The 16,329-nt window shown below is 47.9% G+C and overlaps 1 protein-coding gene and 1 non-coding gene across 2 annotated transcripts; one reads left to right on the top strand and one right to left on the bottom strand.

The window, feature by feature from the left end:
• Positions 1–4,078: 4,078 nt before the first annotated feature.
• On the bottom strand, positions 4,079–4,151 carry trnav-aac (transfer RNA valine (anticodon AAC)). Its single transcript has one exon. It is a non-coding gene; the product is annotated as a tRNA-Val (tRNA).
• A 7,802-nt stretch (positions 4,152–11,953) lies between these two features.
• LOC137336010 (zona pellucida sperm-binding protein 4-like) lies at positions 11,954–14,126 on the top strand. The gene is made up of 6 exons (XM_068001514.1): positions 11,954–11,960; positions 12,018–12,207; positions 12,405–12,552; positions 12,691–12,763; positions 13,533–13,646; positions 13,721–14,126. The coding sequence occupies exons 1-6, from the start codon at positions 11,954–11,956 to the stop codon at positions 13,867–13,869; spliced, it is 681 nt and encodes a 226-aa protein (XP_067857615.1). The 3' UTR covers positions 13,870–14,126.
• Positions 14,127–16,329: the final 2,203 nt, after the last annotated feature.

Raw genomic sequence — 16,329 nt, 5'->3', positions numbered from 1 at the left:
TCTGAGGACAAGAAAGTCGGACCATACAATGTGACCTGCCCATGCACCCAAATCGAGAATGTTGAAAATACCCAGTCAGCAGAAAACTTCGGTGGAAGAACAGATTTTGTCACTTCATGCAGCGTGGGGAATTGCCAGGATGCCAAGCATTAGGATTCACTCGATATTTTGTCAGAGAGGCCGTTGATGAATTTCAGATGGAACAGCAACATGTTGAAATCCAGTCGGTGTGTGAAAGAAAGCGAGTGCTGATGGAAGGGGCTGTGAGTTCAGCAGTGTGGGGCCGTGTGCCCAAACACAGCAGTTAAATCCGATTCACAATGAGTGAACCCATCCAAAAGATCTGTTTGTTTGGTTGAGGTTTTTTCTTATTCGTTCATGGGATGTGACCGTCGCTGGCGAGGCCGGCATTTATTGCCTATCGCAAATTGCCCTGGAGAAGGTGGTGGTGAGCCGTCTTGTTGAACCGCTGCAGTCCGTGTGGTGAAGGTTCTCCCACAGTGCTGTTCGGCAGTGAGTTCCAGGATTTTGACCCAGTGACGATGAAGGAACGGCGATATAATGTCGATGAAAACATAAATTACAAAGGGAGATTGATAGATTAGGTGAATGAGCAAAATTGTGGCAAATGGAATTCAATGCAGACAAATGTGAGGTCATCCACTTTGGATCAAATAAGGATAGAACAGGGTACTTTCAAAATGGGAAAATGTTAAAAACAGTGGATGTCCAAAGGGACTGAGGGGTTCAGTTACATAGTTCATTGAAGTGTCATGAACAGGTGCAGAAAATAGTCAATAAGGCTAATGGAATGCTCGCCTTTATATCGAGAGGACTAGAGTACAAGGGGGCAGAAGCTATGCTGCAGCTATACAAAACCCTGGTTAGACCGCACCTGGAGTACAGTGAGCAGTTCTGGGCACCGCACCTTCGGAAGGACATATTGGCTTTGGAGGGAGTACAGCGTAGGTTTACTAGAATGATACCCGGACTTCAAGGGTTAAGTTACGAGGAGAGATTACACAAATTGGGGTTGCATTCTCTTGAGTTTCGAATGTTAAGGGGTGATCTGATCGAAGTTTATAAGATATAAAGGGGAACGGATAGGGTGGAGAGAGAGAAATTATTTCCGCTGGTTGGGGATTCTAGCAGTAGGGGGCGCAGTCTAAAAATTAGAGCCAGACCTTTCATGAGCGAGATTAGAAAACATTTCGACACACAAAGGGCGGTAGAAGTTTGGAACTCTCTTCCGCAAACGGCAATTGATACGAGCTCAATTGCTAAATTTAAATGAGCGATCGATAGCTTTTTAGCAACCAAAGGTATTAAGGGATATGGGCCAAAGGCAGGTATATGGAGCGAGATCACAGATCAGCCATGATCTTATCAAATGGCGGAGCCGACACGAGGGGCTGAATGGCCTACTCCTGTTCCTTTGTCCTATGTTCCTATATTTCCAAGTCGGGATGGTGTGTGACTTGGAGGGGAATGTGCCGGTGGTATTGTTCCCATGTGCCTGCTGCCCTTGTCCTGCGAGCTGGTAGAGTTCGTGGGTTTGGGAGGTGCTGTCGAAGAAGCCTTTGCAAGTTGCTGCAGTGCATCCTGTGGATGGTACACACTGCAGCCACTGTGCGCCGGTGGTGGAGGGAGTGAATGTTTAGGGTGGTGGATGGGGTGCCAATCAAGCGGGCTGCTTTGTTCTGGATGGTGTCGAGCACTCATCCAGGCAAGTGGAGAGTATTCCATCACACTTCTCACTAGCGCCTTTACGATGGTGGAAAGGCTTAGGGGAGTCAGGAGGTGAGTCACTCGCTGCAGAATATCCAGCGTCTGACCTGCTCTTGTAGCCACAATATTTATGTGGCTGGTCCAGTTAAGTTTCTGGTCAATGTGACCCCAAGGATGTTGATGGTTGGGGATTCGGCGATGGTAATGCCGTTGAATGTCAAGGGGACACGGTTAGATTCTCTCTTGTTGGAGACAGCCATTGCCTGGCATTTGTCTGGCGCGAATGTTACTTGCCACTTATCAGCCCAAGCCTGGATGTTGTCCAGGTCTTGCTGCATGCGGGCACGGACTGCTTCTTTATCTGAGGGGTTGTGAATGGAACTGAACACTGTGTAATCATCAGCGAACATCCCCATTTATGGCCTTAGGATGGAGGGAAGGTGATTGATGAAGCAGCTGAAGACCATTGGGCCTAGGACACTGCCCTGTACTGTGCACTACTTTTTAAAATATTACAGATAAGCAGAGCACTTGAGCAGTCACAGCTGTGACTTTGACTTTTCTCCCTCTCCTCGAGATCTCCCCCGCAACTGCCACTAACCAACCGCAATCTTCTGTCACACTTCTCCACGAGAAAGTTCCGTGCCTCAGTTTTCAGATGAAATAACGTCCATCTCTTCAGTCACGGACAGCCCAGAGAGAGTTTCTGAGTCTCAGGTCCCACTTTGCCTCAATCCTCCTTGAGGTACCATGAAAAAATGTCCTTCAGTTAATAATAATACAAATAAAAGTTCTTATCTTTTGGGGTTTTGTTTAGATTCCACGGCTTTTAAATATCATTGCGGATATTTGACGAAGCGCCTCTTGATTGGCGGCTTCTCTTTGACAAAGATCCCGAAGCGATCATTGAGAGGCCGAAAATCAAGCTGTTTGATAAAAGCACTGATACTTTGGTATTTATGTAAGCAGTATGGGTTCTGGAAGTGCTCAGGTTGTGAGTTCAAGTTTCACCTTCAACAATCAAACCTTTCAATCCGGGCATTTTGACTGGAGTTCAAAGTACAACTGGTAAGTTCCATGATGCATCTACTTCTTAGTGTTCCCATGTGGGCACTTGTGTTCCTCTGGCCTTCCGTCTTGCTTGAGCAGATGCGAGTTTCGTTGTTTTCGAGGGAGAGGGGGATCTCAGCGTCAGCTGATATGGCAAAGGGGCCGGGATGAGGTCTTTAAATCGAAGGAACCAAATATACGATTATTCTTTTCGTTGAGCGGATATTCATCGGTTGGAAGTTTCGTGTGGGGAAAATTTGGAAGGGAAATCTGCTGCCTGGTGTCACTGTGAAACGGGTGAAATTATTCAGCTTACAGATGTTAATACGCTGAAAGGTCGAGAGGCCTTTTCCAACTCCCGTGTGGGACAAGTTCAGCTTTTGGGCCAATGGGTAAAGTGTTATTTTAATTGGTGCCAACGAATGACAAGTCATTTGGCACAAACAAGAAGGATTTTAAACTCACGAGTTCGCTGTCCATGTTTCTTAGATCATGTTCAATAAAATCAAGGATTCCCCTCAACACGTGACTGAGAATTTTATAACAGGGACCCTCCCCCCTGTTCGACGTCTTCCCGGGATAATTCAGAGTCCTCTTATGAATATTTAAGATGGGAACTAAACGACTAGCGAGCCTGGGTAGCTCGTTCGTTTAAGCATCAAACTTTTAAAGCGGGTAGTGATATCAGGGTCCAGTGTTCAAGCTATAAATTTTGAAACAGCTGGTAAGTTCTGCCTTTGTTGCGGAGCAACAGCTCCGGGACAGACGATGCCTGCGATGTGTTGTCAAAGCTTCGGTGGTGTCTTGTTTCCCAGGGATGGGCAGTAATGCGTTGTCTGTCGCGGGAATTGCAGCTTCCCGCCAGCAACGTGTGATTGGAGAGAGCGGGGCCGAAAGAGGGGCCTAATGTTGTTTCTGTCGTGGCCTCAATCAATCCGGGAGCTGGGGAACATCAAACATCGAAAAACTGATGTTTGTTGCCGCGGCCGCAATGCTGTCTTTAACTGTGGTTATTAACCGAAGCTGCACTTCAGAAGCCTTTAATGATCTCTCACAAATCAGCTGAAATTATTCGCAATGTGCAGCTTTGAGAGGGGCTTTCTGCACCGTCAGTTCAGGAAACGTGAGTGAGTGTTAAACACTGTCTGTATATGTGTAGTGTTTGAGTTTGTATTGAACTATACAGAGAATGGAAAATATACCTATTCTGTGAGGTGTGGTATTTTATTCACATTTCACCACAGACTGAATTCTTGCTTTTTTCACACTTATTGAATTTTCGTGGGTCACGTTTTCAAAATGTTTCTGCCCGGTTTTGAACCGGGGACCTTTCGCGTGTTAAGCGAACGTGATAACCACTACACTACAGAAACGCTGTTGCACACGATCGTATGGGAAGCCCTCAGAAGATAGCTGCCGTCTGCAAATGCTCTCAGTGTGGGAGACGGGTCCCCTTCCCGTTCAGGGGATTAACTTCGACAAAATAGTTTACTGTATTAATTTCGCAATACTCATTAAACTCTGAAAAAAGACGAATAGTTGTTCAAATCGCCATTAATCAACTAACAACTTTTTGTTTCAGGCTGACGGAAATCCTAACTTTTTTTTATGTGTTCATTCACCAGGCAGAATATAGAAAGTTCAGAGGGGATGTGAAAGAGGAAATAAGGGGGGTCAAAGAGAGAGTATAAGAATAGACTGGTGGCCAACATAAAAGGGAATCCAAAAGTCTTCCACAGGCATGTAAACATTAAACGGGTCGTAAGAGCCCTACTCTGATTAGTGACCATAAAGGAGATCTACTCATGGAGGCAGAGTGGGTGGCTCAGGGACTAAATGAATACTTTGTATTTGTCTTTAACAAAGATGAAGATGCTGCCAGAGTCTCAGTATAGGAAGATATAGTTGAGATACCAGATGGGCGAAACATTGATAAAAAAGAGGTACTTGAAAGGCTATCTGCACTTAAAGTAGATAAGTCACCCGATCCGGATGGGATGCATCTTAGGTTGCTGATATAAGTAAGAGGGGAAATTGCAGAGGTACTGGCCATAATCATCCAAATATCCAAAGATACGGCGGTGGTGCAGAGGAGCGGAGAATTGCAAATGTTACACCCTATTTCAAGAAAGAGTGCAAGGGTGAACCCAGCAACAAGAGGCCAGTCAGGTCACCTCAGTATTGGGGAAACTTTTAGAAACGATAATCCGGGACAGAATTCACAATCACTTGAACGAGTGTGGATTGATTGGGGAAAGCCGGCACGGATTAGTTAAAGGCAAAACGAGTTTAACTAACCTGATGGAATATTTTGATGAGATAACAGAGAGGGTAGATGAAGGCAATGCAGTTGATACGGTGTATATGGACTTTAAAAAGGCATTTAATAAAGTGCCCCACTGTAGGCTTATCAGTAAGATTGCGGCCCATAGATAAAGGGGGCAATAGAAACATGAATACAGAATTGGCTAAGGGACAGGAAACAGAAAGTAGTGGTGAGCGGTTGTTTTGTGGACTGGAGGGAGGTGTACAGTGTTGTTCCCCAGGGGTTAGTGATGGGACCACTGCTTTTCTTCATATATATTAATGACTTGGACTTGGGTGTACTGGGCACAACTTAAAAATTTGCAGATGACACAAAATTTGGAATGGCGGTAAACACTGTGAAGGATAGTGATACACCTCAAGAGGTGATAGACAGACTGGCTGCATGGCGGACACATGGCAGATGAAATTTAACGCAGAAACATGCATAGTGATACATTTCGGTAGGAAGAACGAGGAGAGGCAATATAAACTAGAGGGCACAAATCTAAAAGGGGCACAGGTTCAGATAGTTCTGGGGGTTTATGTGCACAAATCTTTGAAGGTGGCAGAGCAGGTTGAGAAAGCCATTAAAAATCATACGGGATCCTGGGCTTTATAAATAGAGGCATAGAGTAAAAAAGCATGGACGTTATGATGAACCTTTATCAAACACTGGTTTGGCCACAACTGGAGTATTGTGTCCAGTTCTGTGCACCGCACGTTGGGAAAAATGTGAAGGCCTTCGAGAGGGTGCAGAAGAGATTTACTGGAATGATTCCAGGGATGAGAGACTTTAGTTACTTGGATAGACTGGAGAAGTTGCGTTGTTCTCCTTGGAACAGAGACGGTTGCGAGGAGAATTAATCAAGGTATTCAAAATGATGATGGGTCTAGACAGAATAGATGGAGAGAAACTGATCTCATTGGCAGATGGGTCAAGAAACAGAGGACATAGATTTCAGGTGACTGGCAAAAGAACCAAAGATGAAATGAGGAAAAATTTCTTTACACAGCGAATGGCTAGGACCTGGAATGCACTGCCCGAGGGGGTGGTGGAGGCAGATTCAATCATGGCCTTCAAAAGGGAACTGGATAATTACTTGAAAGGAAAAGAATTGCACGGCTACGGGGAAAGGGTGGGGGAGTGGGACGAGCTGGATTGCTGTTATTTTGAGCCGAATGGCCTCCTTCCGTGCTGCAACCTTTCTCCGAAATCTATGATTTCATGGGATTTGACCGTCGCTGGCAATGCCAGCATTTATTGTGTATCCCTAATTGGCCTTGAGAAGGTGGCGGTGAGCCGTCTTCATGAAACGCTGAAGTCCGTGTCGTGAAGGTTCTCCCACAGTGCAGTTAGGCAGGTAGTTCTAGGATTTTGATCCAGCGCCAAGTGAGCATGATGTGTGACTTGGAGGGGAACGTGCAGGTGGTGTTGTTCCCATGCGCCTGCTGCTCTTGTCCTTCCAGCTGGTAGAGGTCGCGGGTTTGGGTGGTGCTGTCGAAGAAGCCTTGGCGAATTGCATTGCTACAGTGCATCTTGTAGATGGTACACACCGCAGCCACGGTGCGCTGGAGGGAGTGAATGTTAAAGATGGTGGATAGGGTGCCAATTAATCGGGCTGCTTTGTCCTGGATGGTGCCTAGCTTCTTGATTGTTGTTGAAGATGCATTCGTCCAGGCATGTGGAGGGTATTCCATCACACTCCTGACTTGTGCCTTGTAGATAGTAGAAAGAGTTTGGAGAGTCATGAGCTGAGTCACTCGCCGTAGAATGCCCAGCCTCTGACCTGCTATTGTAGCCACAGTATTTAAGTTTTTTTATATATATTCGTTCATGGGATGTGGGCGTCGCTGGCGAAGCCAGCATTTATTGCCCATCCCTAATCACCCTTGAGTGGTGGTGGTGAGCCTCTTTCTTGAACCGCTGCAGTCCGTGTGGTGAAGGTTCTCCCACAGTGCTGTTAGGCAGGGAGTTCCAGTATTTTCACCCAGCAGTGATGAAGGAACGGCGATATATTTCGAGGTCGGGATGTTATGTGACTTGGAGGGGAACGTGCAGGTGGTATTGTTCCCATGTGCCTGCTGCCATTGTCATTATTGGTGGAAAAGGTCGTAGGTTTGGGAGGTGCTGTCGAAGAAGCCTTGGCGAATTGCTGCAGTGCATCCCAAAGATTGTACACACTGCAGCCACTGTGGGTCGGTGGTGAAGGGAGTGAATGTTTAGGGTGGTGGATGGGTGCCAATCAAGCGGGCGGCTTTGTCCTGGATGGTGTCGAGCTTCTTGAGTGTTGTTGGAGCTCCACACATCCAGGCCAGTGGATAGTATTCCATCACACTCCTGACTTGTGCCTTGTATATGGGGAAAGGCTTTGGGGAGTCAGGAGGTGAGTCGCTCGCCGCAGAATACTCAGCCTCTGACCTGCTCTTCTAGCCGCACTATTTATATGGATGGTCCAGTTAAGTTTCTGATCAATGGTGAAACCAGGATGTTGATGATGGGGGATTCGGCGATGTTAATGCCGTTTAATGTCAAGGGGAGGTGGTTCGACTCTCACTTGTTGGAGATGGTCATTGCCTGGCACTTGTCTGGCGCCAATGTTACTTGGCACTTATCAGCCCAAGCCTGGATGTTGTCGAGGTCTTGCTGAATGCGGGCTTGGACTGCTTCATTATTTGAGGGATTGCGAATGGAACTGAACACTGTGCAATCATCAGCGAACGTCACCATTTCTGACCTTATGATGGAAGGAAGGTCATTGATGAAGCAGCTGAAGATGGTTGGGCCTAATGCACTGCCCTGAAGAACTCCTGCAACAATGTCTTGGGGGTAAGATGATTGGCCTCCAACAACCACTCCCATCTTCCTTTGTGCTAGGTATAAATCCAGCCACTCGAGAGTTTTCCCCTGATTCCCATTGTCTTCAATTTTACTAGGGTTCCTTGCTGCCACACTCGGTCAAATGCTGCCTTGATATCAAGGGTCTGTACCTCTCACCTCACCTCTGGAATTCAGCTCTTTTGTCCATGTTTGGACCAAGGCTGTAATGAGGTCTGGAGCTGAGTGGTCCTGGCGGAACCGAAACGAGCATCGGTGAGCAGTTTATTGGTGAGTAAGTGCCGCTTAATAGCATTGTCGACGACACCTTCCATCACTTTGCTGATGATCGAGAGTAGACTAATGGGGCGGTAATTGGCCGGATTGGATTTGTCCTGCTTTTTTGGACAGGACGTACCTGGGCGATTTTCCACATTGTCGGGTAGATGCCAGTGTTTTAGCTGTACTGGAACAGCTTGGCGAGAGGGGCGGCTAGTTCTGGAGCACAAGACTTCAGCACGACAGCCGGGATGTTGTCCGGGCCCATCGCCTTTGCTGTATCCAGTGCACTCCAGCCGTTCCTTGATATCACGTGGAGTGAATCGAGTTGGCTGAAGATTGGCTTCTGTGATTTTGGAGATATCGGAAGGAGGCCCAGATGTATCATCCACACGGCACTTCTGGCCGAAGATGGTTGCAAACGCTTCAGCCTTGTCTTTTGCACTCACGTGCTGGGCTCTGCCATTATTGAGGATGGGGAGGTTTACAGGGCCTACTCCTCCCATGACTTGTTTAATTATCCACCACCATTCACGACTGGATGTGGCAGGACTGCAGAGCTTTGATCTGATCCGTTGGTTGTGGAATCGCTTAGCTCTGTCTATAGCATGTTGCTTCCGCTGTTTAGCTTGCATGTAGTCCTGAGTTGTAGCTTCACCAGGTTGAAACCTCATTATTTGGACGCCTGGTGTGACTCCTGGCATGCTCTTCTACACTCCTCATTGAACCAGGGTTGATCCACTGGCTTGTTGGTAATGGTAGAGTGAGGGATGTGCCGATCCATGAGATTACAGATTGTGCTGCTGCTGATGGCCCACAGCAACTCATGGATGCCCAGTTTTGAGCTGCTGGATCTGTTCTGCATCTATCCCATTTAGCACAATGGTAGTGTCACACAACACGTTAAATGGTATCCTCAGTGCGAAGACGGGACTTCGTCACCATGAGGACTGTGCAGTGGTGTCATGGAACAGATGCATTTTCGACAGGTAGATTGGTGAGGACGAGGTCATGTAAGTTTTTCCCTCGTGTTCGTTCGCTCAACACCCAACGCAGGCCCACCCTCGCAGCTGTGTCCTTCAGGACTCGACCAGCTCGGTCAGTCGTGGACATTGAAGTCTCCCACCCAAAGTACAATCCGTGCCCCTGCTGCCCTCATTGCTTCCTCCAACTGGTGCTCAACATGGAGGATAACTGATATCATCAGCTGAGGGAGGACGGTAGCTGGTAATCAGCAGGAGGTTTCCTTGCCCATGTTTCTCCTTCTGCCATGAGTTTTGATGGGGTCCAGTTTCAATGTTGAGGACTCCCAGGGCCACTCCCTCCTGACTGTATATCACTGTACCGCCACCTCTGGTCGGATCTGTCCTGCCGGTGGGACAGGACATACCCAGGGATGGTGATGGAAGAATCTGGGACGTTGGCTGAAAAGCATGATTCTGTGAGCATGGCTGTGTCAGGCTCTTGCTTGACTCGTCTGTGGGACAGCTCCCCCAATTTTGGCACAAGTCTCCAGATGTTAGTGAGGAGGGCTTTGCAGGGTAGCTGGGCTTGTTTTGACCTTTGTCGTGTCCCGTGCCGAGTGGTCCGTCCGGTTTAATTCTTATTATGACTTTTTTTTCAGCGGGATTTATACAGCTGAGTTGCTTGCTGGGCCATTTCAGAGGGCAATTAAGAATCAACCACATTGCTGTGGGTCTGGAGTCACATGTCGGCCAGACCGGGTCAGGACGGCAGGTTTCCTTCTTTGAAGGATATTCGTGAAGCAGATGTGTTTTCACGACAATCCGGTAGTTTAATAGTAACCCATTACTGATACCAGTATTTTAATTCCAGATTTTATTTAATTAATTGAAATTAAATTCCTCAGCTGCCGTGGCGGGATTTGAACTTATGACTTGGAGATTATTCAGCCAGGCCTGCTGGATTACTATTTCAGTAACATAACCACTCTGCTACCGTACCGTATCTGGACAATAACATATTGATTTCACTCTGTTTATTAATTAGTATTAAAAGACCCGCATTCCCACCGGTCACACGGAGATGGGGCCTATTTTTAATAAACTATTATAGGTGACGTTGGGTCTAAAAAATAAAGGTGAGTAAAAAAGCAAAAAAAAAACAAATAATGCGATTTGGTTCCAGTTTGGTTGTGATGAAGAAATAAAGGTGACGTTGGACCCAGTCTCACCTTTATTCTGCCATTGAAAACAGGCCCATCCGTGTGAGCCGTGCGAATGCGGGATGATGTTCGGGAGCTCGTGGGCCACGGACTCTGCCTCAGGCTGATTGGGACATTCCGTTACTGCGGGTTAAACAGCGCTGCTATAAAAAGGGGGAGTCGGCTTTCTATTATCATTTACTTAGGAGAGTTCGCTTGTTATAATGGAGGGGTTGGGGATGCTCGGTTTGTTATTTGTTGTAATCTGTTCAGCTCAGCCGCCCTCTCTTCTTTTCCCCGCCGATAAATGTTGGTTATCTCCTGAAAACCGCAAAGACTGCGGATTTCCGGGAATTGATGCCATTGAGTGTGTGCAGAGAGGCTGCTGCTTCGATGCGGGGAATCGGGATGCGCCGCCGTGTTTCTATTCACTGGACAATCTGCCAGGTGGGTGTATTCTTGGTCCGTCTATATTCTGGGCCAGGACTTTCCAGGGTCACCCGCAATCCAGCTGCTCTGCTTCCCTGGACGGTTTCATCTCTCTCCTTGTCCGACAACGCCAGTTGGAAATTCAAACGTTTCCAGTCCGGAGAGTGGAACTGGTGGTGGGATTGGGAGCTTCCAATCCCGCAGAGCAGATTTGATGGTGGGATTTGAGGGTGGGGGGGTGCTGTTCATCAGATACAGAAAGGGCAATAGTTAATCTCCCTTTGACCCAGTATCTGCAGTTCGAATCATTCTACTGTTGCTCCGTTTCTTGGGAGTCACACTGAGGAAGGGCAGAGTGAACGAGCTCCGGCCCCTGCTGTCACTGACCATTTGGATTTGATATTTGATTTCTATCGGAGATGCGGGCAATTTAAATCCAAGCAGCGCGGTGATGAGCTGTAGTTGGTCCACTGGTTTCCATTAGACAGATAATGGGACGGGACGGGATAGAAACTGAAACATGGATGGGGTTTGTCCCCCCCTCCCGGTAACGGTTCCCTTGACCCTCCCCGTGGGGCAACTAACCGCCTTTCATTGACTCTCTTGCAGTCTGCACCAAGGATGGGCGGGTCCTGATCGCGATCTCCAAGGATTTGACGCTGCCTCCTGTAAACCTAACAACCCTCCATCTGAAGGATGGAGACGGAGCTGAGTGCAGTCCAACCGTGGCCTCTGCAGACACTGTGCTCTTTCAGTTCGCAGTCACTGAATGTGGCGCTACTCAGCGGGTAGGTATTGCGGGCTGGGAGCCCCATCGATGGCTCAGTTCGGGACTGATGGTCTTCTGTCTCTTGTAGCTGGACGGGGTGAACATCCTGTATGAAACGGATGTGTTGGGTGAGTTTGAGATCTTGGATGGCGCTTTGGGATCGGTGACCCGGGACAGCCCTTTCAGGTGAGAATAGGAGCACATTCAGCGGGTGGAGACAGTGAGGAGCTGAATTCTGCAGCCGTGTCCGTTCTCTTGCAGGCTCCATGTCCAGTGCAATTACAAGGGAAGCCAGGAATCTGATCTGCAGGTGAAGCCCAGAGTTTACACCCTTTCTCCACCACTGCCTGCCACTGAGGCCGGGATCCTGCTTCTGGAGCTGAGAATAGCGAGAGGTAACGAGTGCTCGCTGATGGCTAGTGTCCAACATCAGGCTCTCTCCAAATAGTGCCCGCCCTTCATCTTTCTCTTTCCAGATGGTGGCTACCGGAGCTGGTATGTGGCCAGTGACTACCCGATCCTGAGTGTGCTCCGGGACCCCGTGTTTGTGGAGGTTCGTGTTCTGAACCGGAACGATCCGTCCCTTGTGCTGGTGCTCAATGACTGCTGGGCGACCCCCACCCCCGAGCCGTATTCGGGGATCCGATGGGACCTCCTGGTGGACAGGTGAGGGAGTGTGGGGATTGGGGAGGGTGCGACATGGGCGGATGTTAATACAGATCGTCACTGGAGTCCGAGTTAATGATGGCGGGGGGGGGGGGGGGGGTGCGGAGAGATAGTCCTTCGAAGTTGATATTTTGTTCCAGACGCTGGTGGAATAGGTTTGATGTAACCGTGTGACTCCCTCTCTGTCTCTGTTCCAGATGCCCCTTTGCTGGTGATAACTACAAAACCCGCCTAATCCCGGTAAACGCTGCTTCCCATTTGCTGTTCCCAACTCACCATAATCGTTTTGTAGTCCGCACGTTCGCTTTCTGGGACCGAGTTTCGGGCCGGGCTCTGACCGGGGAGGTGAGTTTCCTTCAGTGCTTCTTTCCCGGTCACTTGGTATCACTTGTTCCCTGGCTCTTAAGCGAGTCGGTTGACTAGAAGCATTAATCTGCTGACTGTAACCTGTGGGACTGACCATACCGCACTGTCCCTTTGCAGGTTTATTTCCACTGCAGTGCTGAGGTTTGCTACCCTTCCACCGGAGAGAACTGCACGGCTCCCTGCAGCCCCAGTAAGTAACTGTGATCTGACTAGAGACTCCACCCTGATGGGGAGGGGTGGGTGTGGGACATCTGGACATGGGGCTCCCACAGCAAGGGGCCGAACACTGGGCACAGGGTGAATGTCCCGAACCTGGCGGTTCTGGGAACTTGTCCAGTTCCATTCGGTGCAGGTTTCCATTCGAATAGCAATCTAGGGCAGCGGGTCAGTAATTGTGAAGGATGCTCTGATCCTTGAGCTGGGATGAATGAGGTATTTTTGGTTCCTTGCTACTTGCCCGGATGCTGAGCTGCCCTCCTTGCCGACCCCTGAGGAGCAGAATCCTCCCATTTTTGGCATGGGTGTGTTCCACATCCGGTTCGGAATAGTCCACCCTTGGCCTTGGAGAACATTAAACCAGCATCTAACTATCATCATTCTGACACTGGGAATTCAGGGTGGAACCGAACCGTTGTCCCGGGGCCGGACACCTGGCCAATCGTGAGTGTCTCAAAACTGCGGGTCAAAGTAGTGCATCGAACAGTGTCTCCTTCACCAGGAGACCAGACTGGCCATTGTGGCAGCAGCAATTGCGAACTCTGCTCAGTTTGCACGTCCTTCTGAGAATCCGTTTGGTGAGAACCGGATGGAATTATAGCCGGAACTGTAATCTCCAAACTCTGTCCGGTACCCAGGGCCCTGACGTGTTTTGCATGAGGCCATCTGATTCAGGATTTCCAGACAGCTGAAGATTTAATCATTCACCATGAACTCTTGTCTCTTTCTGTCCTTCGCCCCAGAGAGGCGAAGAAGTGCCGATGACCAGTCTGGGGTATTGGTGACCGCTGATGGACCCATCCTTTTCCTGGAAGGTGAGGCGAGATTGGCTGCTCTGATCCACCAGGACGAGAAAGGTAAAGCAGGGAGCTCCACATGTGTCTCGTGATGGAGTAACTGGTGCCCATCTAACCCTGGCTTCTCTCCACAGATACTGCTGTTGATTCCCCCTTCCGTGTTCCTGGATTCGCGGTTGGGGTAGCGCTGCTCTCCGTGGCCCTGTTGGTCGGGACTGTTGCTATATGGAAAATGGAGCAGGGCCGCAGGGTGGGCTCCGAGTGCAGCTCCATGGAACTGTAGATGTCTGTTGGATAATAAAATCCTGTTATAGATGATTGCTGGTCTCGTGTTATCTTCCAAATGCTCGCTGGGTTGTACTCTTTGCAGTGAGTTAACTTGGTGTCTGGTTTGAGAATTGTTTTTGCTGCAGCCAACAATTGCAACCTTCCCCAATTCGGAATGAGATCCGGGTCAAAGCTATGGTGGGTTTGTCGTAAAATGGTGCCGGGAAGGAATTACTCCTTCCCTTGTCTCTAACTCTGCTCCTGTGGGTTGGTTCTGGGCCCATATCTCTGGAATTGCCACTTCCCTGAGGGCATCGATTGACCAGTTTGCCAAGCCGGGAGAATGTTCGGCTCTCTCCTTGCACGACCACTGGCTGCTGGTCTCTCTCCGGCTACAGGAGCAGGAGAATAGACGAGATGATTGCGTGGCTACAGGGATGGTGTAGGAGGGAGGGATTTAAATTCGTGAGACTTTGGGACCGGTTCTGCGGAAGATGGGACGGGTAACACCGGACCGGACCGATGTCCTCATGGGGGCTGTTTGCTGGTGCTTTTGGGGCAGGTTCAAACTAGAATGGCAGGGGGATGGGAACCAGAGCAGGAAGACGGAGGAGAGGGAAACAATGATAGAAACGAAACAGAACGGGAAGAAGCAACAGTGGCAGGCAGAGAAAACATACTGATAAACAAATGGGTCCATAGTGCAAAATAATAAGATGACTAGCAATCTTGAACAGTCTAAAGGTGTTAATGTGCGGATCATTTGCAATAAGGTTGATGAATTTACAGCGCAGATAGGTATTAACGGGTATGATATAGTTGCGATTATGGAGACATTGCTGCATGGTGACTAAGTATGTGAACTGAACATCCAGGTGTATTCAATATTTAGGAAGGACAGGCAAAAATGGAAAGGAGGTGGGGTAGCGTTGTTAGTAAAGGAGGAAATCAATGCAATAGTGAGTAAGGATATTGGCTCGGAAAATCACGATTTGGAATCTATGGATGGAGTTAACACCAAGGGGCAGAAAACGTTGTTAGGAGTTGTCTATTGGCCCCAAACAGTAGTGGAGATGTAGTGGAGGGCATTAAACAGGAAATTAGAGAAACAGGCAAGAAAGGTAAACCATAATCAGACTTAAATTTACATACAGCTTGGTCAAACCAAATTAGCAATAATACAGTGGGGGAGGAATTCCTGGAGTCTAGAAATAAATTATGTACACTCATACATTGAGGAACCAACTAGCGAACAGGCGATCTGAGATTGGGTATTGTGCGATGAGAAAGGATTGATTCACAATCTTGTGCGGGCTCCCTGAGGGAAGAGCGTCCGTTACATGATAGAATTCATCATTAAGATGGAGAGTGAAGTCGTTAAATCCGAAACTAGGGTGCTGAATCCAAATGAAGGAAATTACGAAAGTGAGTTGGCTCGGATAGATTGGAGAACTTGACAAAAAGGGATGACGGTGGATAGGCAATGGCTACTATATAAAGAACATGTGGAGAAATTACAACAATTATTAATTCCTGTCTGACACAAAAATAAAACAGGAAAGGTGGCTCAACCGTGGCTTATAAAAGAAATTAGCCATTAGTTCCAAAGAGGAGACATGTAAAATTGCCAGAAAAAGCTGCAGGCCTGAGGATTGGGAGCAGTTTAGAATTCAGCAAAGGTGGACTCAGAGGGGGAAAAGTAGAGTATGAGTAATCTGGACGGCAACACACAAACTGACTGTAAAAGTTTCTATAAATGTCAAGAGAAAAAGATTAGTGAAGACAAATGTAGGTCCCTTACAGTCAAATGCGGAACAAAGAAATGGGAGAACAACTAAACACATACTTTGGTTCTGTCTTCAAAGGAGGACACAAACAACCTTCCAGAAATGATAGGGGAGTAAGGGTCTACTGAGGGAGAAACCGAAGGAAACCAGGATTAGTTTTAAAGAAAAAGTGCTCGGGAAATTAATGGGGCTAAAGGCTGACAAATCCCCCGGGCCTGATAATCGACATCCCAGAGTACTAAACGAAATGGCCCTGGAAATAATGCATGCATTGGTGATCATCTTCCAAAATTCTACAGACTCGAACAGTTCCTACAGATTGGAGGGTGGCAAATGTTACCCCACTATTGAAAAAACGAGGAAGAAAAAACATGCAATTACTGATCAGTTAGCTTAACATCAGTCGTGGGGAAAATGCTCGAGTCTATTTTAAAAGATGCGATAACAGAACGCTTGGAAGGCATTAACGGGATTGGACAAAGTCAGCATAGGTTTATGAAAGGGAAATTATGCTTAACAAATCTACTAGACTTTTTTGAGGAGGTAACTTGTAGAATAGATAGGGGTGAACCAGTGGATGTGGTGTACTTGGATTTTCAGAAGGCTTCTGATAAGGTCCCACACAAAAGGTTAGTGTGCAAATTTAAAGCACATCGGATAGGGGGAATATACTGGCATGGATTGAGAAT

This window comes from Heptranchias perlo, chromosome 20 (genome assembly GCF_035084215.1).
Source record: "Heptranchias perlo isolate sHepPer1 chromosome 20, sHepPer1.hap1, whole genome shotgun sequence".
Taxonomy (NCBI): domain Eukaryota; kingdom Metazoa; phylum Chordata; class Chondrichthyes; order Hexanchiformes; family Hexanchidae; genus Heptranchias; species Heptranchias perlo.
This window is presented reverse-complemented; position numbering and strand designations above follow the sequence as displayed.

Coding starts and splice junctions, on each gene's coding strand:
- LOC137336010 (XM_068001514.1), top strand. Junction 12,208..12,404: donor TGGGACCTCCTGGTGGACAG/GTGAGGGAGTGT, acceptor TCTCTGTTCCAG/ATGCCCCTTTGCTGGTGATA. Junction 12,764..13,532: donor CACGGCTCCCTGCAGCCCCA/GTAAGTAACTGT, acceptor CCTTCGCCCCAG/AGAGGCGAAGAAGTGCCGAT.